This window comes from Callithrix jacchus, chromosome 7 (genome assembly GCF_049354715.1).
Source record: "Callithrix jacchus isolate 240 chromosome 7, calJac240_pri, whole genome shotgun sequence".
Taxonomy (NCBI): Eukaryota; Metazoa; Chordata; class Mammalia; order Primates; family Cebidae; genus Callithrix; species Callithrix jacchus.
In genome coordinates this window covers 25,362,211-25,384,223 of record NC_133508.1, presented here as the reverse complement: position 1 = coordinate 25,384,223, position 22,013 = coordinate 25,362,211, and the positions used below count along the sequence as shown (strand labels likewise).

Genomic DNA, 22,013 nt, shown 5'->3' with positions numbered 1-22,013 from the left:
AGCAATCCCAAGAGAAATAGGGTGTTTTTCTTCCCGAGAGAGTACTGCTAAGAGGGGGTCAAAGGGAGACGATGTGAGAGAACCCGAGGTCCTTGAGAAGGCAAAGAAGTAAGGGACGGAGATACTGGGACAGTGAGAAAAAGTTGAGAATAGTAGCTTTTAAGGAGTCCTTTGGTGGCCATGGATCCAACGTGCCCTTCTGAGTGCATTTATAACCTCATACCCAGTGACTTGAAGGAGCCTCCCCAGCCTCCTAGGTATGTGGATAAGCAAAGTCTATCACTTGAAACAAGAATGGGGAATAGTCAGTATTAATTAAGCCTACATATACTGGGACTTTTAATAATAAAATGTATTTTTGCCCCAATGAAGTAGCCTTAGAGGATAACTTGTTAGAGAAAAGGTCGAAATATCTAGGTATTTCTCATCTCACAGTTTCACAGAGACCGCAGTCCAGCGCTGTGAGATGACCATTTTACACTTAACCTCTTATTAATACGGTATGTGATTATTGTGTAATTTTCTAATATGTGATGTGGCGTACAACATATCTCGACGTTTCATGTTGATGAAAAGAGAAAAATCACAATTCTATTGTCTTGTTTAAGGATACTTGATGTTTGGTTTCAGGAGTTTGGTTGCCTTCCTTCTCCCTCTCTAATGGGATAGTACTTACTTTCCCCCAAGATTGTTAAGAAATATAAACTCACATTTGCTTCTGAGCCTCAGGTTTTTTATCAGTGACACGAAATATCTACTACTATTAGACAGTTTCTAAGGACTTTTTCAGATCTAATCGTTTAATGGAAGGAAGAATGGGTGGGTAGATATGAACCAAAAAATATGTAATTGAGTTGAAATTTTACATAGGTCTTAGAACCTCTGTATTCTCCAAATCTCAAAAACGTAATAGCAAAGTAAGCACTTCAGTTACTCCCATCTGTAGGGACTTCTTAGAATTTGCTTAAATCTGTGGGGAGCAAAGAAAGTAACTAGTGGAGAAAATTTCTCTCTCCTAGGACTTGAAATGTTTCCTGTATTTTACCATCATCCTCGTCCTTATGCAAGTCGAAACCACATTTTAAAAGGACTGGACTCAAAAGCAGGCTTAGCAAGTAATTGTCTTTTCGATCTTGAATAAAGTTTCATTTGTTTACTGATCTGTATGATACATGTACTAGATAATATATAACATCTTTTTAGATCTAATGGTAAATTATTTTTACTAGTATTGGAGTAACAGCTTCAACAAGTGGGCAACTTCTTCAATTTTAAGAATCTGGTTTAAACTAGAGCAGTAACTATGCTATATTTCCATTAGCTTATCAAAATCTAGAGATTGGAAAGAGGAATGTAGAGTAAGAATTTATGAGTAGTGTTCAAACTATTGTTCAACTAACTTTTGTTTTCAGATTCCTGCATATTGCATGAGAGAAAACTCCTACTCTCGGTAACACATTGGTAGATTGTATTTCTATAGAATATTAAATTTGAATGTTATTTTATTAGGTAGGTATTCTGTTCCTTGCAAATTAAAAAGTTTTACTGCATCTAGATGATTTTTTTTCAAATAATTTTATAGAAACAGTCTTTATTCATTTGGCAACCATTAATGGAGTCCCTATTATGTGTGTAACATTACCCTCGTATATCTGTCCTTGGTGATGTTGAAGTGATAGCACAGACTTCTTGGTTTTACTTCGAAGAAATGAACAGAAGGAAGATTTAAGATGAGAGGAAATAGAAGGCACCCAACTGTGATGTCAAAAGAATAATTTCTGTTAGGTTAAAGTCAGTTTACTCTGGCAAAATTCTGGCAACTGCCTGACTTTTAATCTCCCATGCCTCAAAGTTTCTAGTCTTTTGGGGAACTGAAATATGAACACTAAAATTTATTATTGAAAACCCTAATGAGAGATGAAGATACTAAATGAGAACTTAGAAGATGAATATATGTGACCAAAATTGGATGAAGGGCACATTTCTGCAGTTGAACTATGGACTGAGACTTCAGTTATGAAAGTCTCTAAGCCAATGGGAAACCATGATTCAGTTTTCAAAATTTGAGTTACTCATAATGCATAAGATAGATTCCAAGATTTTCACCAAATCTATCACCGTTTTTTGATGTCTACAGTTATTATCTCCAATCATGCCCTTTTTCCATTTTGTTTAAAGCGATATTCCAGTTATGATCTGAACTGTCTGTGAAACCATTATCTCCTTTCCATAATTCTTTCTTTTTTATCCATTCAGCCTAAGCTTCCATAAGCATTTTGACAGTCATGTCCCACTATTGGCTCACATTGAAATACCCTGTATGGATTTTGACTGAGGTTGGTCTCTCCCATCCTCTAATTATGTAGCTGATTATTTTTTACCTGAACTCATTAATCTATGAGGATATTTTTGAATTTAAATCTTTTATACATTCTGTTAACCATTCTTCCCAGATTTGTGTCATTTGCCAATCTACTCAGTATTTCTTTTATATCTCTTACCTATCATTGAACATGGTATATTAGTCTGTTCTCACACTGTCAATAAAAACATACCTGAGACTCAGTAGTTTACATTTAAAAAGAGGATCAACTGACTCATAGTTCCACATTGATGAGGAGGCCTCACAATCATGGTAGAAGGTGAAAGAGGAGCAAAGTCACATCTTACATGGTGACAGGCAAGAGAGTGTGTCTCTTTTATAAAACTAGCAGATCTCATGAGACTCATTCACTATAATGAGAGCAGCACAGGAAAGACCCACCTCATGATTCAATTACGTATCACCAAGTCCCTCCCACTACATGTGGGAATTATGGAGTCTCATCAATTCAAGATGAAATTTGGGTGGAGACCCAGCCAACCATATCATTCCACCCCAGCCCCTCCCAAATCTCATGTCCTCACATTTCAAAACCAATCATGCCTTCCCACCAGTTCCCCAAAATCTTAACTCATTTCAGCATTAACTCAAAAGTTCACAGTTCAAAGTCTCATCTGAGACCAGGCAAGTCCCTTCCATCTATGATCCTGGAAAATCAAAAGCTAGGACACAGGTAAAATAAAGTAATGGGTTAAACAGTTTCAGTTTTTAAAAATTTTATCAAGATGTATATCCAATAATAATCATAACAAGAATAATATTCCCATTAATAATAAGTTCAATGTATTAGAATTTAAAATATGCCAGTTGTTGCTCTTTTTCACAAGAATCCTTTGGGATAAGTAGTAATCCCAGTGTTAACAGAAGAAAAATCTCAGGTTCAAAAGTTGAGGCAATGATGAAGAACAAGGGCTGAGATTGAGACACAAATCTAATACCAAAGCTCATAACTTTAATTGGTTTGCACTGTCTTTTAGGCTGAGTCAATAAAACAAACGGAATACTTTTTGCTTCAGTAACATCTATAATTATTTAGTTTTTGATAATTTATTAGTATTTGGTGTTTGTACACAATCTTGTTCTAATGCAATGAGATTTATTTGATGAGGCTGTCAAAGCAAGTGGGAGATTATGATGGAAAAGTAAGGTAAAGCTACAAATGAGGACCTACATGAAATGTTTACTTTAAAATAAGGTATGCTTGCTTGAAGTCTGAAACAAATTTGACTCTACTAGTTAAGAAGCCAGTCCAGAAAGGAAGAAAGATCCTTCCCATGCCTCTCAATTACACTCTAAGACACATTGTCCAAAGATGAAAGCAAAGCAGTAGCTGAAGAGGAGCACAAATGTTCTTGGTGTGCAGCCACAAATACACTTCCTCCAGGATTCATGAAGAGAGGAGACCATGTGTGTAATATAATAAATAAAGACTTCAGCTGCACTTTTACATTAAATCTACTGAGTTTCCTAAGTCTAGTATTGCTCTTTTTATAGATCAGTGTCCCAGTATGATAATATAACAAAAGCAGTTTTGGAGACATCAATGTGTTGTGCTCTGGGTATGCAGCTATCTGACTGTATAGTTTAATTCAAGGATAGATATTCCTGCTCTCTAGATTGGCACAGCTTAATAGAAATGTAATGAGAGTCATATATGTAATTTAAATTTTTTCTAATAGTCACTTTTAAAAAGTAAAAATAACAGGAAAAATTAACTTTATGTAGTTTATTTAATGCAATATATCTAAAATACTGTGATTTGAGCATGTGGCACCAGCCACATTTCAAGTGCTCAATATCCACATGTGACTGTATTACACAGCACAGATGTAGATGAATACATTAACTACATACTCTTGATATTCCGCATATTATTTCACTTGACAGCTTGTGAGAGGTATTGAGTAGCACTAAGATCATCATTATACTCAAAGACATATGCCTGTGTTGTCAAGTAAGTGAAGAGCAGCGCTGACAGACAACCAGGCTGGGGGAAGAATTGGTGCCCATTTTTGAAAATTTAGTTACTTGATATAGACATGAGCCTGAATTAAACACTCTCATTTCACGTCTGTAGGTGGACTTAAGGGACATCTGTGTACATGTAAAAATTATTCTCAAGAAACAATTTGGATACTTTTGTAACACAGCCTAGGCTCCAGAGTTCAGAGTTCCACACAGTAGTGGAATGCTGCAGTAATATTGGCCAAAAATTGAAAAAGAAAAGTTGTTAATCAGATGCCCATTTTGCCCATTAGAGGAAAAAAAAAATCTCAAGCACTTTCAAACTATCCCAACTTTTTGAGCAATATCATTTATTTGTGTGCCTTTTAAAATAAATGGTTCTTTTTAAATGTAAATCTACTGTCTTAATCACTACTACATGGTGATTATTGGCAGTAAAATACAGTTTGGGTATGTTTATTGAAGATGACAATTTTAGTTTGAGAATAACTTATCTTTGGCCCATATCTAATAATAAATAGAAAATAGAGCCAATTATCCATCACACTACCTGACTTCGAACTATACTACAGGGCTACAGTAACCAAAACAGCATGGTACTGGTACAGAACAGAATAGAGAACCCAGAAATAAGACTGCCCACCTTGTCAAAGATCACATTTGACAAACCTGACAAAAACAAGCAATGGGAAAAGGACTCGCTATTCAATATATGGTGCTGGGAGAACTTGCTAGCCATATGCAAAAGAGTGAAACTGGACCCCTTTCTTGAACCATATACAAAAATTAAGATAGATTAAAGACTTAAATGTAAAACTCAAAACTATAAAAATCCTGGAAGACAACCTAGGCATTCAGGACATAAACACAGGCAAAGATTTCATGATAAAGATGCCAAAAGCAGTGGCAACAAAAGAAAAAATTGATATATGGGATCTAATTAAACTAAAGAGCTTCTATGCAGCAAAAGAAACCATCAACTGAGTAAACAACCTACAGAATGGGAGAAAATTTTTGCAAACTACACATCCAACAAAGGTCCAGTATTCAGCATCTATAAGAAACTTAAATTTACAAGAACAAAACAACACCATTAAAAAGTGGGAAAAGGACATGAACAGACACTTCTCTAAAGACATCCGTGCAACCAACAATCATATGAATAAAAGCTGAACATCACTGATCATTAGAGAAATGCAAGTCAAAACTACAATGAGATACCATCCCACACCAGTCAGAATGGCCATCAGTAAAAGATACTGGTCACATTGTAGAGAAAAATAAACACTCACTGCTGATGGAATGTAAATTAGTTCAACCATTGTGGAAGACAGTATGGTGATTCCTCAAAGACCTAAAGATGGGAATAACATTAAACCCAGCAATCCCATAACTGGATATATACCCAAAGGAATATAAATCATTCTATTATAAAGACAAATGCATGCATAGGTTCATTGCAGTTCTATTCACAAAGACATGGAATTAACTTAAATGCCCATCAGTGATAGACTAGATAAGGGAAAGGTGGTTACACACACACCATAGGATAGTATGCAGCCATAAAAAAAGAACAAGATAATGTCCTTTGCAAGTATGTGGGATGGGGCTGGAGGCCATTATCCTTAGCAAACTAACACAGGAAGATGAAACCAAACACTGCCAGTTCTCACGTAAAGTGGGAGCTAAATGATGATAACACATGGATAGGAACAACACACACTGGGGCCTATCAGAGGGTGGGGGTTGGAGGAGGGACAGGATCAGGAAAAACAAGTAATGAGTATTAGGCTTAATACCTGGTGATGAAATAATCTGTACAACAAACCAAACTCCCATAACACGTTTACCTATATAACAAAGCTGCACGTGTACCCCTGAAATAAAAGAAAATAGAGCCCATTATCTAATAAAGTCATCACTAGATCTTTGTAATAAAACAACAGTTCAGAAAATTGAATAAAATGCAGCTATTTAATAAAGTGAGCTTTATATGTATTAATATATCACACTATATTAAGTTTTAAAAATATAGTTGCAATTCATACAGAAATGGAAACACAGGCTGGGTGCAGTGGCACACATTTGTTATCCCAGCACTTTGGGAGGCCAAGGCAGGTGTATCACTTGAGGCCAGGAGTTCCAGACCAGACTGGTCAACATGGTGAAACCCTGTCTGTACGAAAAGTAACAAAAATTAGCTAGGCATGGTGGCATGTGCCCGTAATTCTAGCTAGTCAGGAGGCAGAGGCCCAAGAATCACTTGAACCTAGGAGGCAGAGGTTACAGTGAGCCGAGATCATCCCACTGTACTCCGACCCGAGCAACAGAGAAGAAAAAGAAAAGAAAAGGAAAGGAAAAAAGAAAAGAAAGAAGGAAGGAAAGAAAAAAAAGGAAGGAAGGAAGAAAAGAAAGAAAGGATGGAAGGAAGGGGAGAAGGAGGGAGAAAGAGAACAAGAAAGAAGAGAGAAGGAGGCGGGGGAAAGAAAGAGGCAGGGAGGGAAGGAAGGAAGAAAAGAAGGAAGAAGAAGGAAGAAAAAGAAAGAAAAAAGAGAAAGAAGTTGAATTTATTCTGGAAAATTTATTAGGAAGATGGAGGGGACCTAGACTTTTATTTATATATTTAATGTTATTTTTGTAATTTGGAAAATATCATATATGTAAAATAGAGTATCTTATTTTCTATAATAGATAGGCAGGCTTTCAGTTCATATGCTTACACAAAAGTATATTTGAATCATGAGTTTACACATTTAAAAGAGGTGGAGTAGAGACACCTTGTTTTACTCCAAATTAAATTATCCAATTATTAATCATGACACTATATCTGCCAACTCCAGCTTCTATGGGAATTTTAAGCACATATTTGGCTTGAACGTTATTTATTGAAAGTATCTAATGAGCTCATTCAGTTTGGACTATAATTGATTTACAGCCTTTGAGTTCAAGATTGAGTCAAGGCTCCTAAAAGGAAAAAAACAATGTTTCTCCAAACAAATGTATCCATATAAGGAAGAAGATAATACAAGTTGTTACAAGTGTCTAGCTGAACTTCTGCTTTCACCCAAAGATGGGATTTATCTTCTCAAATAACTAGAAAACCAGAAAAAATATATGAAACAGTAGTTATCAGACACTGAACAACAGACAACCTAAAGCAGTCATCTATAAGAGAAGAGAAAGAAATGAGGCAAGCCCTATAACTGCCCCAGCATGCTCTCTGGAGAGAATTTCCAGGCCAAAATCCTGAAGGAAAAATTTAAACAAAACCTAGGAGTCTCTCTGAGTCAAGGAAACAGAACATAGGGTTTGCAAAGGCCATAGCTGCTAGAATTCACAGCACAGAGTACCAGAGAGGAGAGCTGCATAGAGAGAGGATTGTGGAAATATGAACAAGGATTTCCTTGAAGTCTTCAGTTAATAGCATACATATGTAACAAAACAACCAAGGCCAAGGAAGTAATCAGCAGAAAGCAGTAGTGCCAGGTAAAGTTCATGTTTCCACCAGCCCAGGTAGAGACACCTCGTAATACACAGGGCATTGAGTAGTGTATTCTAAGAAGTATATTCTAAGTAGTGGGGCCAAATTAGAAATAGACGAGGCGGGTGGATCACGAGGTCAAGAGATTGAGACCATCCTGGTCAACATGATGAAACCCTGTCTCTACTAAAAATACAAAAAATTAGCTGGGCATGGTGGTGCGTGCCTGTAATCCCAGCTACTGGGGAGGCTGAGGCAGGAGAATTGCCTGAACCCAGGAGGCGGAGGTTGTGGTGAGTCGAGATCACGCCATTGCACTCCAGCCTGGGTAACAAGAGCGAAACTCCGTCTCAAAAAAAAAAAAAAAAATAGACAAAAAGTATTTGTGAAGTTACCCTAACACTTAAGCCTTAAAATGATCACACTGTTTCCAATTATCATAACTGAATCCAAGAATAAGGCTAAGGAAAAAAAATCTAAAGAACACCAGAAAGAGAAAAACAAGAGAAACATTCAGCAACAAACAATGTAAAGTTCACAATTTTTGGCATCCAATCAAAAATTACCAGGCATGAAAAGAAGCAGGGAAAATGTAATGCATAACTAAGAGAAAACATATTAAAGACAGACATAGAAATGACACAGATTAGAGAATCAGTAGACAAAACCTTAAAACAGTCATTTTAAATATTCATCGTGTATTCAAAAGGTAGAAGAAAGCATGAACCAAGATGTGGAAAAAATGAGAGATCCAAATCTAACTTCTAGCCATAAAGATTACCATGTACAAAATGTAACTATGTGTAATAGATTCGATTAACAGCAGCTGAGACACTGAAAAAGAAAATTTAGGTGCATTTGAAGACACAGTGATAGAACAATGCAAAATGAAATACAGAGAAAAATAGACTGAAAGGGAAAGCAGAGAATCAATAATGCTTGAACAATATCAAGTAGTCAAAGAATCACAGAAGAGGAGAAAACAGATGAGGAAACAGAAGAAATATTGGAATAAAGGTAAAAAATTTGTCAAATTTGATGAACTCTCAGAATCTAAAAATCCAAGAATCATAGCCCCAAGTAGAGAAAAACCATACCAAGATACATTATCATCAAATTTCTTTAAACTATCAATAAAGAAAAAAAAGTTTAAAACAGACAGAGGAAAGAAAAAGAAAAAATACATAGAAGAAGAAGAAAGGACAGCAAATTTCTCATTAGACACAAAGAAAGCCAGAAGTTTAGAACAATCCTTTATGGAGAAGGAACAGTATCAGTTCAAAATTTGGATTTATATAGCAGAATAAAGGACACTGGAAATGGGAAATATATGGGTAAATATTAAAGATTTTTTCAAATATATTTAAAATATAATTATTTAAAGGGAAAATAATCACAATCATGTATGGATTTTATACCACATAGAAAAGTAAAATATATTACAACATTAGAACAAGGGTGGGGGTGGACACAAGTATTCTTTTGAAAGGTTCTCATACCATATGTAAAATGGTATATTACTTGAAAGCAGGCTGTGATAAGTTAAACCTGTACACTGTAAAGCTATGGTTTCCATTGAAAAAAAAAAGCAAGATAGAAAGAATGAGCAAGGGGATATGTAGAAAACAGCAAGCTGGAAAATTTAAGCAGAAACAAATTTTTAAAAGCACATTAAAAGTGAATGCTATATATACATACCAAACAAAAGTGATTGTTGGCTGGCTAAAATTTCTATGCAGTCTATAGGAAAACTCAGACAAGTAGAAAGTCCAAGAATGGAAAAATATATACTATTACAAATCAAAGGGATGCTTGAATAGCTACAATAATATCAGACAGAGTGGATTCTAGAGTACAGAATTTTAAAAAGAATGGTATTATTTTATAATGATGAAGTTATCAGTTTAAGAAGATATAACAATCCTAAATGCTAGGTACCTACAAACAGCTTCAAAATATATAAAGCAAAAACTCTTTTAATTGAAAGACGAAATAGCCAAATCCAAAATTACAGTCAGAGATCTTAACATCTTTTTTTTGAATAATTAATAGAAAAGACAAAATCAGCAAGGATATAGAACATTTGAAGGTACTTTCAATCAGTTTAACCTAATTGTCATTTATAGAACACTCCAGCCAACAGTAGCACAGTATACTTTCAAGTGTATGTGGAACATTTACTAAAATAGAACATACTTTGTGACATAAAGCAACTGTCAGAAAATTTAAAAGGATTGAAATCATACAAAGTATATTCTCTAACCACAATGAAAATATATCTGAAATCAGTTAGATATCTGGAAAATCCCAAATCTGTGAAAACTAAACGTGTACACAAACTTCTAAATCAAAGACGATATCAAAAGATAATTTAAAAGATATTTTGGGCTGAATGGAAATGAATCGTAGCATATTACAATTTGAGAATATAGCTAAAATGGTTATAGAAACCTAAAGTTTTATATTAGAAAAGTATTAAAGTTTAAAATAATAAACCTAAACTTGTACCTGAAGAAAGTAAAAAAAAGAAAAGCCAATTAAACCCAAAGTAAGGAGAAGAAATAATAAAGTTAAGTGCAGATGTCATTGAAATGGAAAACATGAACATTGGAGAAAATCAAAGAAATTCTGTTTCTATAAAAAGATCAATAACATTAATAGATCCCTAGCCAGACTGATAGCAGAGAGAGGGAGAGAGAAGGGCGGAGAATGCAAATTACTAACATCAAGAATGAGAGGGGTGATATCACTATTGATACTACAGATGTTCAAAGGATAATAAGGAAATGCTATCAACACTTCGGCCCTAGCACCTCTTTCTTAGGGCAGAGCTTTCGTCTAGTTTGTCTATTTCTGATGGACAGGAGTAAGGTAAGTATGTTGTATGATTATGCTTCTCCATATGAATATAGACTTAAATTAAAAATATAAAATCTAAACTTTAAGTAATTTTTACTAGAAATATAATTGCTAAAACCTTTAAAACTTAATTTTAGGTACATATCAATTTTTAAGGCAACTGTAAAAGACGACATACAAAAAACTAAAACTGCAATGAAAACAATGGGACCAGCAAAAGTTGAAGTACCTTCTCCAAAGGATTTCCTAAAGAAACATTCAAAGGAAAAAACCTTACCACCCAGTAGGTTTTATCAGGCTTTCTTTTTCATATTAAAAGTGTTAGCATGTGATTTAACTAAAATTATTTTATTGTGGATGAATATTAAATGTGCACAGGTGATAGCAACTTTACCTCATATTAAACATAATTTGACTAGGAAAAAGTGGAATTAGAGAATGGAGTAGAAAAAGAAAATGCAGAGTGATAAGTTGCCCCCAAATAGACTTTTGATTGGGTTTGGACTATCCAATGAAGCCCACATACCTCACCATCTTAGTGCCTAGCTGTGGGGCTTCAGTTATAAACAACAGTTACAGGAAGAGTCTAGACCCCAGAGACAGTGTCTGATGAATAGGAAGATTGCCCAGCATCTAAACCCTGTCTGGCCTTTTCTCCAAGAGATGAAAATTACAACTATTACTACCAGTTGTTGAAGCAACTACTAGGCTCGCTTTTGAATATGGGCTTTTACTCTCCCAGACCTCTGAGACCAACTGGATGGACTGTGAGTGAGTTAGATGTAATGGAAGAGGCTTCATGAATAAGTGGTAGAACCAGCTTAGGGCCCCATGCCTATTTTAATACTGTGCCCTTGCTGTACTGAAATTTTTAAATTTTGATAAAGTAGCCTTGTGTTTTTATTTTTTACTGGGCCTCAAAAATTATGTAGTTGATCCCAGTTATGGAGTCTATTGATTTTAGGAAAGAAAGCTATCAGGGATAGGGAGAGTAGATGAAAAGTGATCTGTGACATGTAGGCATGGAAGCAATAGCCTCACAGCCCAGGTATGTCTTCCCAGATGTCTTAGGGCAAGAAAGAAAAGAGAGTGCCTGGGCAACAAAGCAAGATCCTGTTTGTAAAAAAAAAAAAATTAGCTAGATGTGGTGGCATGCACCGGTAGTCTCCGCTACTTCGGAGGCCTATGTGGAAGGATCGCTTGAGCCCAAGAGTTTGAGATTGCAGTGAGCTATGATCAAGCCACTGCCTTCCAGCCTGGAAAACAGAGCGAGACCCCATCTCAAAAAAAAAAAAAGAGAGAGAGAAGAAGTGAGTCTGTCTCTTCAAAATTTTGGCTTTTTATGTCTGCTGGCATCAAGGAAATAATGCAACATCTCAAGCCCAGCTATGGATGTACATTTTAACAAAAGTGAAACTACTTCTCCTTATGGCAGTATTTAATGGCCCAAATCCTCTCTCAACCCATATTCCATGACAAAGGGTAAAGGCACCATCAGGCAATATGGAAGAACCAAGTATGAGACTACACTATTCATGCTTAATTCATGCCACAGAAGTCTCTTTTGTATCTTCCTCTAGTCTTGGCCTTTCGTGACCCATAATTCTATGACCAACAATACCATTGGAAAATACGGGAAAAATCTTAAAATGGAATTTGATGCTTTCAATACCTTAGGACCAATGATATCCCTTGGGTCCTCATATAGCCTCTCTAGGGTTAAGCATATGATATAACACAACTAGATATAGATATAGATATAGATAGACACCTATCTCTCATTTTATAAACATTGTAAAGCAAACCCAAAATTTCATTGGCCTTTAGAGTAATTCATTGATTCAGGGTGCTAGGGCTGGGCACAGTGGCTCATGCCTGCAATCCCAGCATTTTGGGAGGCCAAAACAGAAGGATTGCTTCAGCCCAGGAGTATGAGACCAGCCTGAGTAACAAAGTGAAATCCTGTCTCTATAAAAATTTTTTAGAAATTAGCTAGGCATGCTGATGCACATCTGTGGTCTTATCTCTATGGGAGGCTGATGTGGAAGGATTGCTTAAGCCTGGGAAGTTGAGGCTACAGTGAGCTATGACTGCATGACTGCACTCCAGCCTGGGTGACAGAGCAAGACCCTGTCTCAAAAAAAGAAATACATACTGTTGCAAGAGCTTTAAAAACAGTCCAATGAGAGTTCTGGAGGACAGTTCTGGAGAACTAGAAATCCGACATCAAGGTGTCAGCAAGATGAGTTGATTTTTGCTTTTCTTCTTGGGGGGTATTTTTGTCTGCTTTTATTTTTGGAGATGGGGTTGCACAGTCTGGAATGTGGGGTGGCTATTCACAGGCATGATCAAAGCACACTGCAGCCTCCCACTCCTGGTTTCAAGCAATCCTCCTGCCTCAGCCTCCCAATTAGCTGGGACTACAGGCATGCAACACCACACCCAGCAGGAGTTGGTTTCAACCCAGCAGGGCTGGTTTCTTCTAAAGCATCTTTCATTGGCTTGTAGATGGTTATCTTTTCCCTGTGTCTTTACATGTCCTTCCCTATATGTATGTCTATATTGAAATTTCCTCTTCTAAGGACACCAGCGATATTAGATTAGTGCCTTCTTGAATGACCTGATTTTAACCTAATTACCTCTTTTAAGACCCTCTCTACAAATACAGTTACATTTTGAGATACTGGGGGTTAGGGCTTCAACGTATGAATTCTAGGAGGACATAACTCAGCCCCTGACAAGATGCTAATCCAGTTCATAGATTTTTAACAGTAAGCATTGGCTTTGCTGATAATGAACGTTATATCAACTCATAAAAAGGTCAAATGATGCAGAAACGAATAAAGTCAGTCCTTAGTAATTATGATGGGATTAAAATTGGAATAAGGCCTTGTCAAGATAGTGTTGCTTTCAGTTCTTAAAAATAAATTATTTCAGTGACCACTTGATGTTGTGCTCAATGAAAAAAAAGAATAAAAATAAATAAATAATCTCACATTTTTGCATTGTGACAAACCATTTGGCTGTATCAAAATAAATCAATGGGAATGATCAAGCTGAAGAGGCTGTGTAAAAACAGCCAATTTCATCTACTACTAATGAAGCGAATGTGGTTTAGAGAAATAAATAAGATAAATTTTGAATAACAGTTACTTTAGAATGCAGTCAGGGAGGAATGAATAAGAAACTTCAATTGTACTGGTCATTTTATTATTTGTTAAGCTGCATGTTGAATACACAGCTATTGCATTATTTTTATACCTTATTATAATAATTTTGGTGAAAAAATCCATACCTTCTTGGATTTTTGACGCATAAAATTTGATTTATTTACTTTACAGTAATTTTTCACTGAAGAAGCAATTATTGGCAACATTGATAGTACTCAGAAAAAGAGTTTTAATGTTTCTTGTTTAAATTTACCTTAAATGGGAAAGCCAAACATTTGTTGTTGAAATCTTTATAAGAAAATGTTTTCACAATGACCAATAAAAATGTATTAGCTAGCATATAATTTGGGGTTCTTATCCATATATATATATAGAAAATCATTTTTTAGACAGAGTCTCACTCTATCACCTAGGCTGCAGTACAGTGGCATGATCTCAGTTCACTGCAACCTCCGCCTCCCAGGCTGAAACAATCCTCCCTCTCAGCCTCCTGAGTAGCTGGGACTACAGGTGCACACTGTCATGCTCGGCTAACTCTGCATTATTTGCAGAGATGAGGTTTCACTATGTTGCCAAGACTGATCTTGAACTCTGGAGCTCAAGTGATCTACCCGTCTCGACCTCCCAAAGTGCTGGGATTACAGGCATGAGCCACTGTGCCCGGACTCCTCAACATATTAATTGATTTTGTTGCCCTTAATTTATTTCCATTTTAATTACTGACTTTTTTCCTTTTCTAAAACTCGTTTTATTGAGTCATGATTGACGGGTAAGAAGCAGTGTGTATTTAATGTCTAGAAGTCAATGAGTTTGGGGATAAGTATAAACTTCTATCTTAAATACTTATATTAAGACTAAAAGTTCAATATGCAAGTGGCAAAATATCTGGGTGTTATAAATAGCACTTAGTAACAGTGTTTGTGGTTTAATATTAACAAAGAAATGTTTTATTTAACAGTAAAAAAGTTTGATCGGAACGTGCCCAAAAAGCCTGCTGTGCCATTGAGGACTGATCATCCTGTCATGGGAATACAGAGTGAAAAAAATTTTATAAATACAAATGCAGCCAATGTCATTATGGGAGTGGCTAAAAAGCCTAAACCAATTTATGTTGATAAAAGAACTGGAGACAAGCATGATCTTGAGCCTTCAGGACTGGTTCCAAAGTACATCAATAAAAAGGTAGCCTTGTCGTATATTAATGAGAGGGCCAAGATTCAAATAATTTAAATATGGTGTTCATAATGGTCGCCTATATTATCATTATTGCTCTCATTGGACACATTGTCTATATTGCTGATTCTCATTCTTCTGCAATCTGTGTTTGGTCCAAATAGAATGTGCTGAAGTTACAAAGAACTTGTAGTAAACAATTTCATATAGTTCAGTTGATGAAAGTTATTGTTGTTTTCCTTAATTTCAATTATTAATATATTTAACAATTTTAATAAACATTCTCTGAAAGATATTTTCGGTTAGGTAGAAATGGCACTAAAAGGAATCATTACTGTAAATCTAGAAGGAATAAGCCATCAGATTATCTTAAGATTTAGTCATTAATTGCGGTAACTTGGCAGCTGAATAAGAAAAATGAATGCAGCTTTAGATCCATCCATCTCATCAATATAGTAGAAATAATTCACATTCCTATTTTCACATGAATATGTTTATTTGGTTTTGGTATTGGGTAAAGCCTTGAAAGTACTGTACCATAATCTAGTGCTTTTGGGTCCTTCATTTGTATCTGAAAGGGTGTTTGTCAGATAGGCATCTAATTTCACTGGTAAACCTTATAGTTGAAATCTAGATTTTTTTTTTAGATGTATTCTCATGCTGTTGCCAAGGCTGGAATACAGTGGTGCAATCTTGGTTCACTGAAACCTCCAGCTTCTGGTTCAAGTGATTCTCCTGTCTCACCCTCCCAAGTAGTTGGGATTACAGGCATGTACACCAAGACTGGTTAATTTTTGTATTTTTAGTAAAGAGGGGGTTTCACCATGTTAGCTAGGCTGGTCTCAACTGTTGACTTCAAGTGATCTGCCCACCTCAGCCTCCCAAAGTGCTGGGACTGCAGATGTAAGCCACTGCACCCAGCCAAATATAGATCTTTAAAATAAAAAAGCTTACAAAAAATCTTTTTAAAAAATATATTTTTTAATGCACTTTAGGTTCTGGTGTACATGTGCAGAACATGCAGGATTGTTGCATAGATACATACATGGCAATGTCGTTTGCTTCCTCCATTCCTGTCAACTGTATCTGGCATTTCTCCCCATGTTATCCTTCCCCAACTCCCTACCCCTCACTGTCCCTCCCCAGCCCTCCCAACAGACCCTAGTGTGTGATGCTCATTTCTCTGTGTCCACGTGTTCTCATTATTCAACACCCACATATGATTGAGAACATGTGGTGTTTGATTTTCTGTTCTTGTGTCAGTTTGCTGGGAATGATGGTTTTCAAATTCATCCATGTCCTTACAAAGGACATGAACTCATTGTTTTTTATGACTGCATAGTAGTCCATGGTGTATATGTGCCACATTTTCCTTGTCCAGTCTATGATCAGTGGGCATTTGAGTTGGTTCCACGTTTTTGCTATTGTAAACAGTGCCACAATGAACATATGTGTGCATGTGTCTTTATAATATAATGATTTATAATCCTTTGGATATATACCCAGTAATGAGATTGCTGGGTCAAATGGAATTTCTATTTCTGGGTCCTTGAGGAATTGCCACACTGTCTTCCACAATGGTTGAACTAATTTGCACTCCCACCAGCAGTGTAAAAGTGTTCCTCTTTCTCCACATCCTCTCCAGCATCTGCTGTCTCCAGATTTTTTAATGATCGCCATTCTAACTGGTGTGAGATGGTATCTCAATGTGGTTTTGATTTGCATTTCTCTAATGACCAATGATGATGAGTATTTTTTCATATGCTTGTTGGCCTCATGTATGTCTTCTTTTGAAAAGTGTCTGTTCATATCCTTCGCCCACTTTTGAATGGGTTTGTTTTTTTCTTGTAAATCTGTTTTAGTTCTTTGTAGATACTGGATATTAGCCCTTTGTCAGATGGGTAGCTTGCAAAAATTTTTTCCCATTCTGTTGGTTGCTGGTTCACTCTAATGTTTGTTTCTCTTACTGTGTAGAAGCTCTGGAGTTTAATTAGATCCCATTTGTCAATTTTGGCTTTTGTTGCCAATGCTTTTGGTGTTTTAGTCGTGAAGTCCTTGCCTATGCCTATGTCCTGAATGGTTTTGCCTAGGTTTTTTTCTAGGGTTTTTATGGTTTTAGGCCTTATGTTTGAGTCTTTAATCCATCTGGAGTTAATTTTAGTGTAGGGTGTCAGGAAGGGGTCCAGTTTCTGCTTTCGGCACATAGCTAGCCAGTTTTCCCAACCCCATTTATTAAACAGGGAATCCTTTCTCTGTTACTTGTTTTTGTCATGTTTGTCAAAGATCAGATGGTTGTAGATGTTTGGCATTGCCTCTGAGGCCTCTGTTCTGTTCCATTGATCTATATCTCTGTTTTGGTTACCATGCTGTTTTGATTACTTTAGCATTGTAGTATAGTTTGAAGTCTGGTAGTGTGATGCCTCCAGCTTTGTTCTTTTTGCTTAGAATTGACTTGGCTATGTGGGCTCTCTTTTGGTTCCATATGAAGTTAAGGTGGTTTCTTCCAGTTCTGTGAAGAGGGTCATAGGTAGCTTGATGGGGATAGCATTGAATCTTTAAATTATTTTGGGCAGTATGGCCATTTTCACAATATTGATTCTTCCTAACCATGAGCATGGAATGTTTTCCCATCTGTGTCCTCTCTGATTTCCTTGAACAGTGGTTTGTTGTTCTCCTTGAAGAGGTCCTTACATTCTTTGTTAGTTGTATTCCTAGGTATTTTATTGTCTTTGTAGCAATTGTGAATGGCAGTTCATTCTTGAGTTGGCTCTCTTTAAGTATATTATTGGTGTATAGGAATTTTACATACTTATAAAGCTTAAAAGTGCTTGAAATGCACAAAATATGAATGCAGTCTGGGCACAGTGGCTCACACCTGTAAACCCAGCACTTTGGAGGACAGGGCAGATTGCTTGAGATCAGGAGTTCAGGTCCAGCCTGGTCAACATGGTGACACCCCCATCTCTACTAATAATACAAAAATTAGCCAGGCATGGTGGCATGTGCCTGTAATCCTAGCTACTCAGTGGCTAAGGCACAAGACTCACTTGATCTTGGGAGGCCAGGTTTGCAGTGAGCCAAGTTTGCATCCCTGTACTCCAGCCTGGGTGACAGAGCAAGATCCTGTGTCAAAAAAAAAAAAAGTGCAAATTCTAAAGAATAATAAGTTGCAACAAGAAGAAATGAAGGAAGAGAGGGAAAAAGGAAAGGAAAAATGAGAGAAGAGAGGAGAAAAGAAAAAAAAAGAAGAAAAAAGAAATTGCAATAGTGATGTACAGGGGTCTTGAATCGAAGAGCCCAATGATCTACCATGATAAATCCAATGCCAGGTGAAAATCAAAACCGGAATCTCCAAGCTGTTTTCAGAGGACACTGTCTTCTCAGGAATCTACGAGTTGGCAGGATAAGCCAATAAAGTTACTTCAGGCTTCTCCAGGTACTTCCTCCTTCTGTGGCCTCTGGAAACTGTTTTATAGTCCTTGTCCCATAGGATGGGGAAAAGTAGAAAACTCACTCTCCTGGCCTTTAAAGCCATTTCTAATCCATTATTTCTCCACGATCATATGTAAAGTATTTGATGGTCATGCCACCAGCTGTCACACGCTGTGCCTCTCCTTCTGGCTGCTCTCTAAGCTGTCCACTTTAATGCATTTTCTACCATGAGCATGGAACAGGCAATTTGAACAGGAAATTTGGAGCACCTATCATGGAAACAGAAAAATACCAGATCTACCTATGTTTGTTTACCAAGCCATGAAACAACTGTGCACCTAACGTCCTTTTGGTGTTGCTGACTAAGCAATCAGTGCTCATTAAAGATTTATTCAATTTACTTTTCTCTTATCAGAGTTAAGTTTTAAAGATCTATTATCTGGCCAGGCACAGTGGCTCATGTCTGTAATTCCAGCACTTTGAGAGGCCTATGCAGGCAGATCAAAGGTCAGATCAAGACCATCCTGGCTAACATGATGAAACCCCATCTCCACTAAAAATAAAAATAAAAAAAAATTAGCCAGACATGGTGGTGTGCGCCTATAGTCCCAGCTACTGAGGAGGCTGAGGCAGGAGAATTGCTAGAACCCGGGATGCAGAGGTTGCAGTGAGCCAAGATCATAACACTGCATTCCAGCCTGGGTGACAGAGCGGACTCTATCTCAAAATTTAAAAAAAGATGAATTATTGATAGGTGAGATAGTAAATAAATTCTTTTAAAGGCAATGTCATATTTTTATAAAATGAGTAAACTCATGTTTTAGTTCCAAGTGAATTTTATACCATTCATACCATGAGAAACAATTTCTGGAAACAAACAAGGATAGATGATCACATGAAGTATTCAGCAATAGTAGTAAAGACACCATTTCAGATTCTAACTCTGCCACTTAGTGACTGTGATTTCCAACCGTTCATTGCATTTATCACAGGATTGTAGAGAGAATTAAATAATATAAAGTATATTGACCACTTGACACAAAATGTGACACATAGTAAAAGAACAAGGAGTGAATATATTATAATATATGCAATTTTATTAACAGTATGCATTAGCCTTTGGTGATTCAGCCCATAGGAATATTTCAAATCAATAAAGCTTTGGCTCATTTGTGATTTTTTTAAGGAACTGTATCATGCCATTCCTTTTTTAAAAAAATTAATCACTGTCAGTCCTTGTGAAAAAATAAATTAATTAATTTTTTTTAAAGATGGGAGTCTCACTATGTTGCCCAGGCCGGTCTTGAACTTTTGGGCTCAAGAAATTCTCCTGCCTAGGTGTCTCAAAGTACTGGGGTTACAGGCATGAGCCCCTGTGCCCAGTCATTCTCTTTCTTAAACAGAGTATGCCAAATATAATTTAATCTTTTTGTGATCCTGCAGAATCATCATGATGAGGCTCCATTATTGTACTAAGCTGTAATGAGGTGTTTCCCGAAGTGGGTTGCCCTGCCTCACTGCACCAACTGACCAGAATACTGGTCAGTTTATTTGTATTGTCCTCTGCAGCTTCCAGAACACATTTATATCTAGGATTTCTATCCCTTGTTCAGTCAGGATGGGTTAAGTTACGCTGTGATGACAACCCCCAAACTTCAGTAACTTAAAGCAACATAGTGTTATTGTTTGCTTTCGCCACATGCCCTTTGAGGGTTGTTAGAGGCTCTGCTTCTTGTTGTCCTTCTCTCAGGACCCAGAAAAGCTAAACATTGTTTGCCACTAGACCAGACAGGAAAAGACACAGCAAGTCATCCACTCGTTCTTCAGGCTTCTATCCAGAAGTGACCGAGGTCACCTCCACTGACATTGAGCAAGTCAGGTCATATGGCCTCATTTTACTTTATGAGGACAACATGGGGAAGAGTTTCCTACCAAGTGTCCAGAAGGAGAACAGAATATTTGTCAATATTTTACTGACTAGCATACCTCCTCCCAACTGCTGCTTTTTCAGAGAGTTTTCCCCCAACCTCCTTGTTTATCTAAAATAGCCCTGACTATTTTCTTTGCTCTCACTATCCTTTTTTTTTTACTTCAGAACACATACATATTATTTCATGTTCTATTTTTATTTTTGTTGAGTCAGTCACCATAGAATGCAAATTCCATGAAGACAGAAACTTTGCCTTATTGACTAGTATACCTAGCACCAAGTACATTCTCAAATATTTTTTGAAGAAGGAATAACATAGTAGTTCGGTTTCTCTGGACAGTGGAATCAAACGCATTTACTAAACTGAAGAAAACACAGCTGATTGCTTCACTGTCAGTCCTTATTCCCCTCGCAGGGCGTGCGATAGGGGCGTGGCTCACTTATTGGTGCTCCGCCACTCATACCTCTAGGGGGAGCAAGCAGACGGGCAGGCTGTGGGGCTCCGGCTCCACAGCATTGTCTGTGGGTGAGTGTTTACGGCTCCTGAAGCCCCAGGGGGCGCTTGTTTCAGGGCGCTCTTTTAGTTTAGCTGTCCACAGGCGGCTTGTGTTAGCTCAGTTAGAGCCCCGCTTTATCACAAGGACAGAGGGCTTCCAGAGGGCTTTCTGTATCCCAGGATTCTTGCCTTGGTGTGCTGAAAGAATCACATGTGGGCTTGGAGAATGGCCGCGAGGGTTTTGGTTTGGTTTGGTTTTTGTTTTGTTTTGTTTTGCTTTGAGACGGAATTTCGTTCTTGTTGACCTGGCTGGAGAACAAGGGCGCTATCTCTGCTCACCGCAACTGCTGCTTCCCGGGTTCGAGCGATGCTCCTGCCTCAGCCGCCGAGTGCAAGGTTTTATTGAGTGGAAGTAGCTCTCAGTAGATGGGGGGAGCCAGAAGGAGATGGTTTTTCCCTGGAGCCAGGCGGCTCAGTGGCCCCAGCTCTCCTCTGACTACCCCGGCCAAACCACGTTGTTCCACAGGTCGATGGCCCGCAGGCATGCCGATGCCCATCGGTGTGCTCCTGTCAACGGCCTCCACTGTGCGTTCTTCCACCGATGTGTTCCTCTCGACGGCCAGTCACTTGTGTGCCTGCCTGGTAGGGTCTCGGGGGATTTTATAGGCCCAGGATGGGGGAGTGACAGGCCAGGGTGGTCTTGGGAAATGCAACATTTAGGCGGGAAAACAGAAATGCCTGTCCTCACCTAGGTCCATGGGCACAGACTGGGGATGGAGCCCTCACCAGGGACCCCACTCTTCTGTACCCAGCACTTCCCTGCCTGCCTTCCATAGCACTTAAGCAGCCCAGGAGCTACACCTGTCTTTTTTTGGAAAAAGGAACCTCAGAGTCCCAAGTCAATTTCCTCTTAAAGCTGATATTCTTGGTATATTTTAAGCATTTCTTTTTATAATGTTTTGGAAGAGCTTGTCTTTAACAAGACCACAAAAATATAGACTTCAAAATATTCAACATATTTCAGGTAAAAACTGAAGATTATAAAAGGTAGAAATGCTAACTCTGAGTATCTTATTCAAGATATTTCAGGTAAAAAACAAAGAACATGGAAGGTAGAAAAGCCA

At 37.4% G+C, this 22,013-nt stretch overlaps 1 protein-coding gene across 2 annotated transcripts in view; it reads left to right on the top strand.

The window, feature by feature from the left end:
* Positions 1-41: 41 nt before the first annotated feature.
* ENKUR (enkurin, TRPC channel interacting protein) overlaps positions 42-22,013 on the top strand; it is a 30,690-nt gene continuing 8,718 nt past the window's right edge. The window contains exons 1-4 of one of the 2 annotated variants that reach the window (XM_078329616.1): positions 42-257; positions 1,020-1,115; positions 10,826-10,971; positions 14,817-15,040. In XM_078329616.1, the coding sequence (XP_078185742.1) occupies positions 10,884-10,971; positions 14,817-15,040 (312 nt within the window). In that variant the 5' untranslated portion in view covers positions 42-257; positions 1,020-1,115; positions 10,826-10,883. The remainder of the gene's footprint in view (positions 258-1,019; positions 1,116-10,825; positions 10,972-14,816; positions 15,041-22,013) is intronic. The other variant, XM_078329615.1, reaches the window with a different exon arrangement.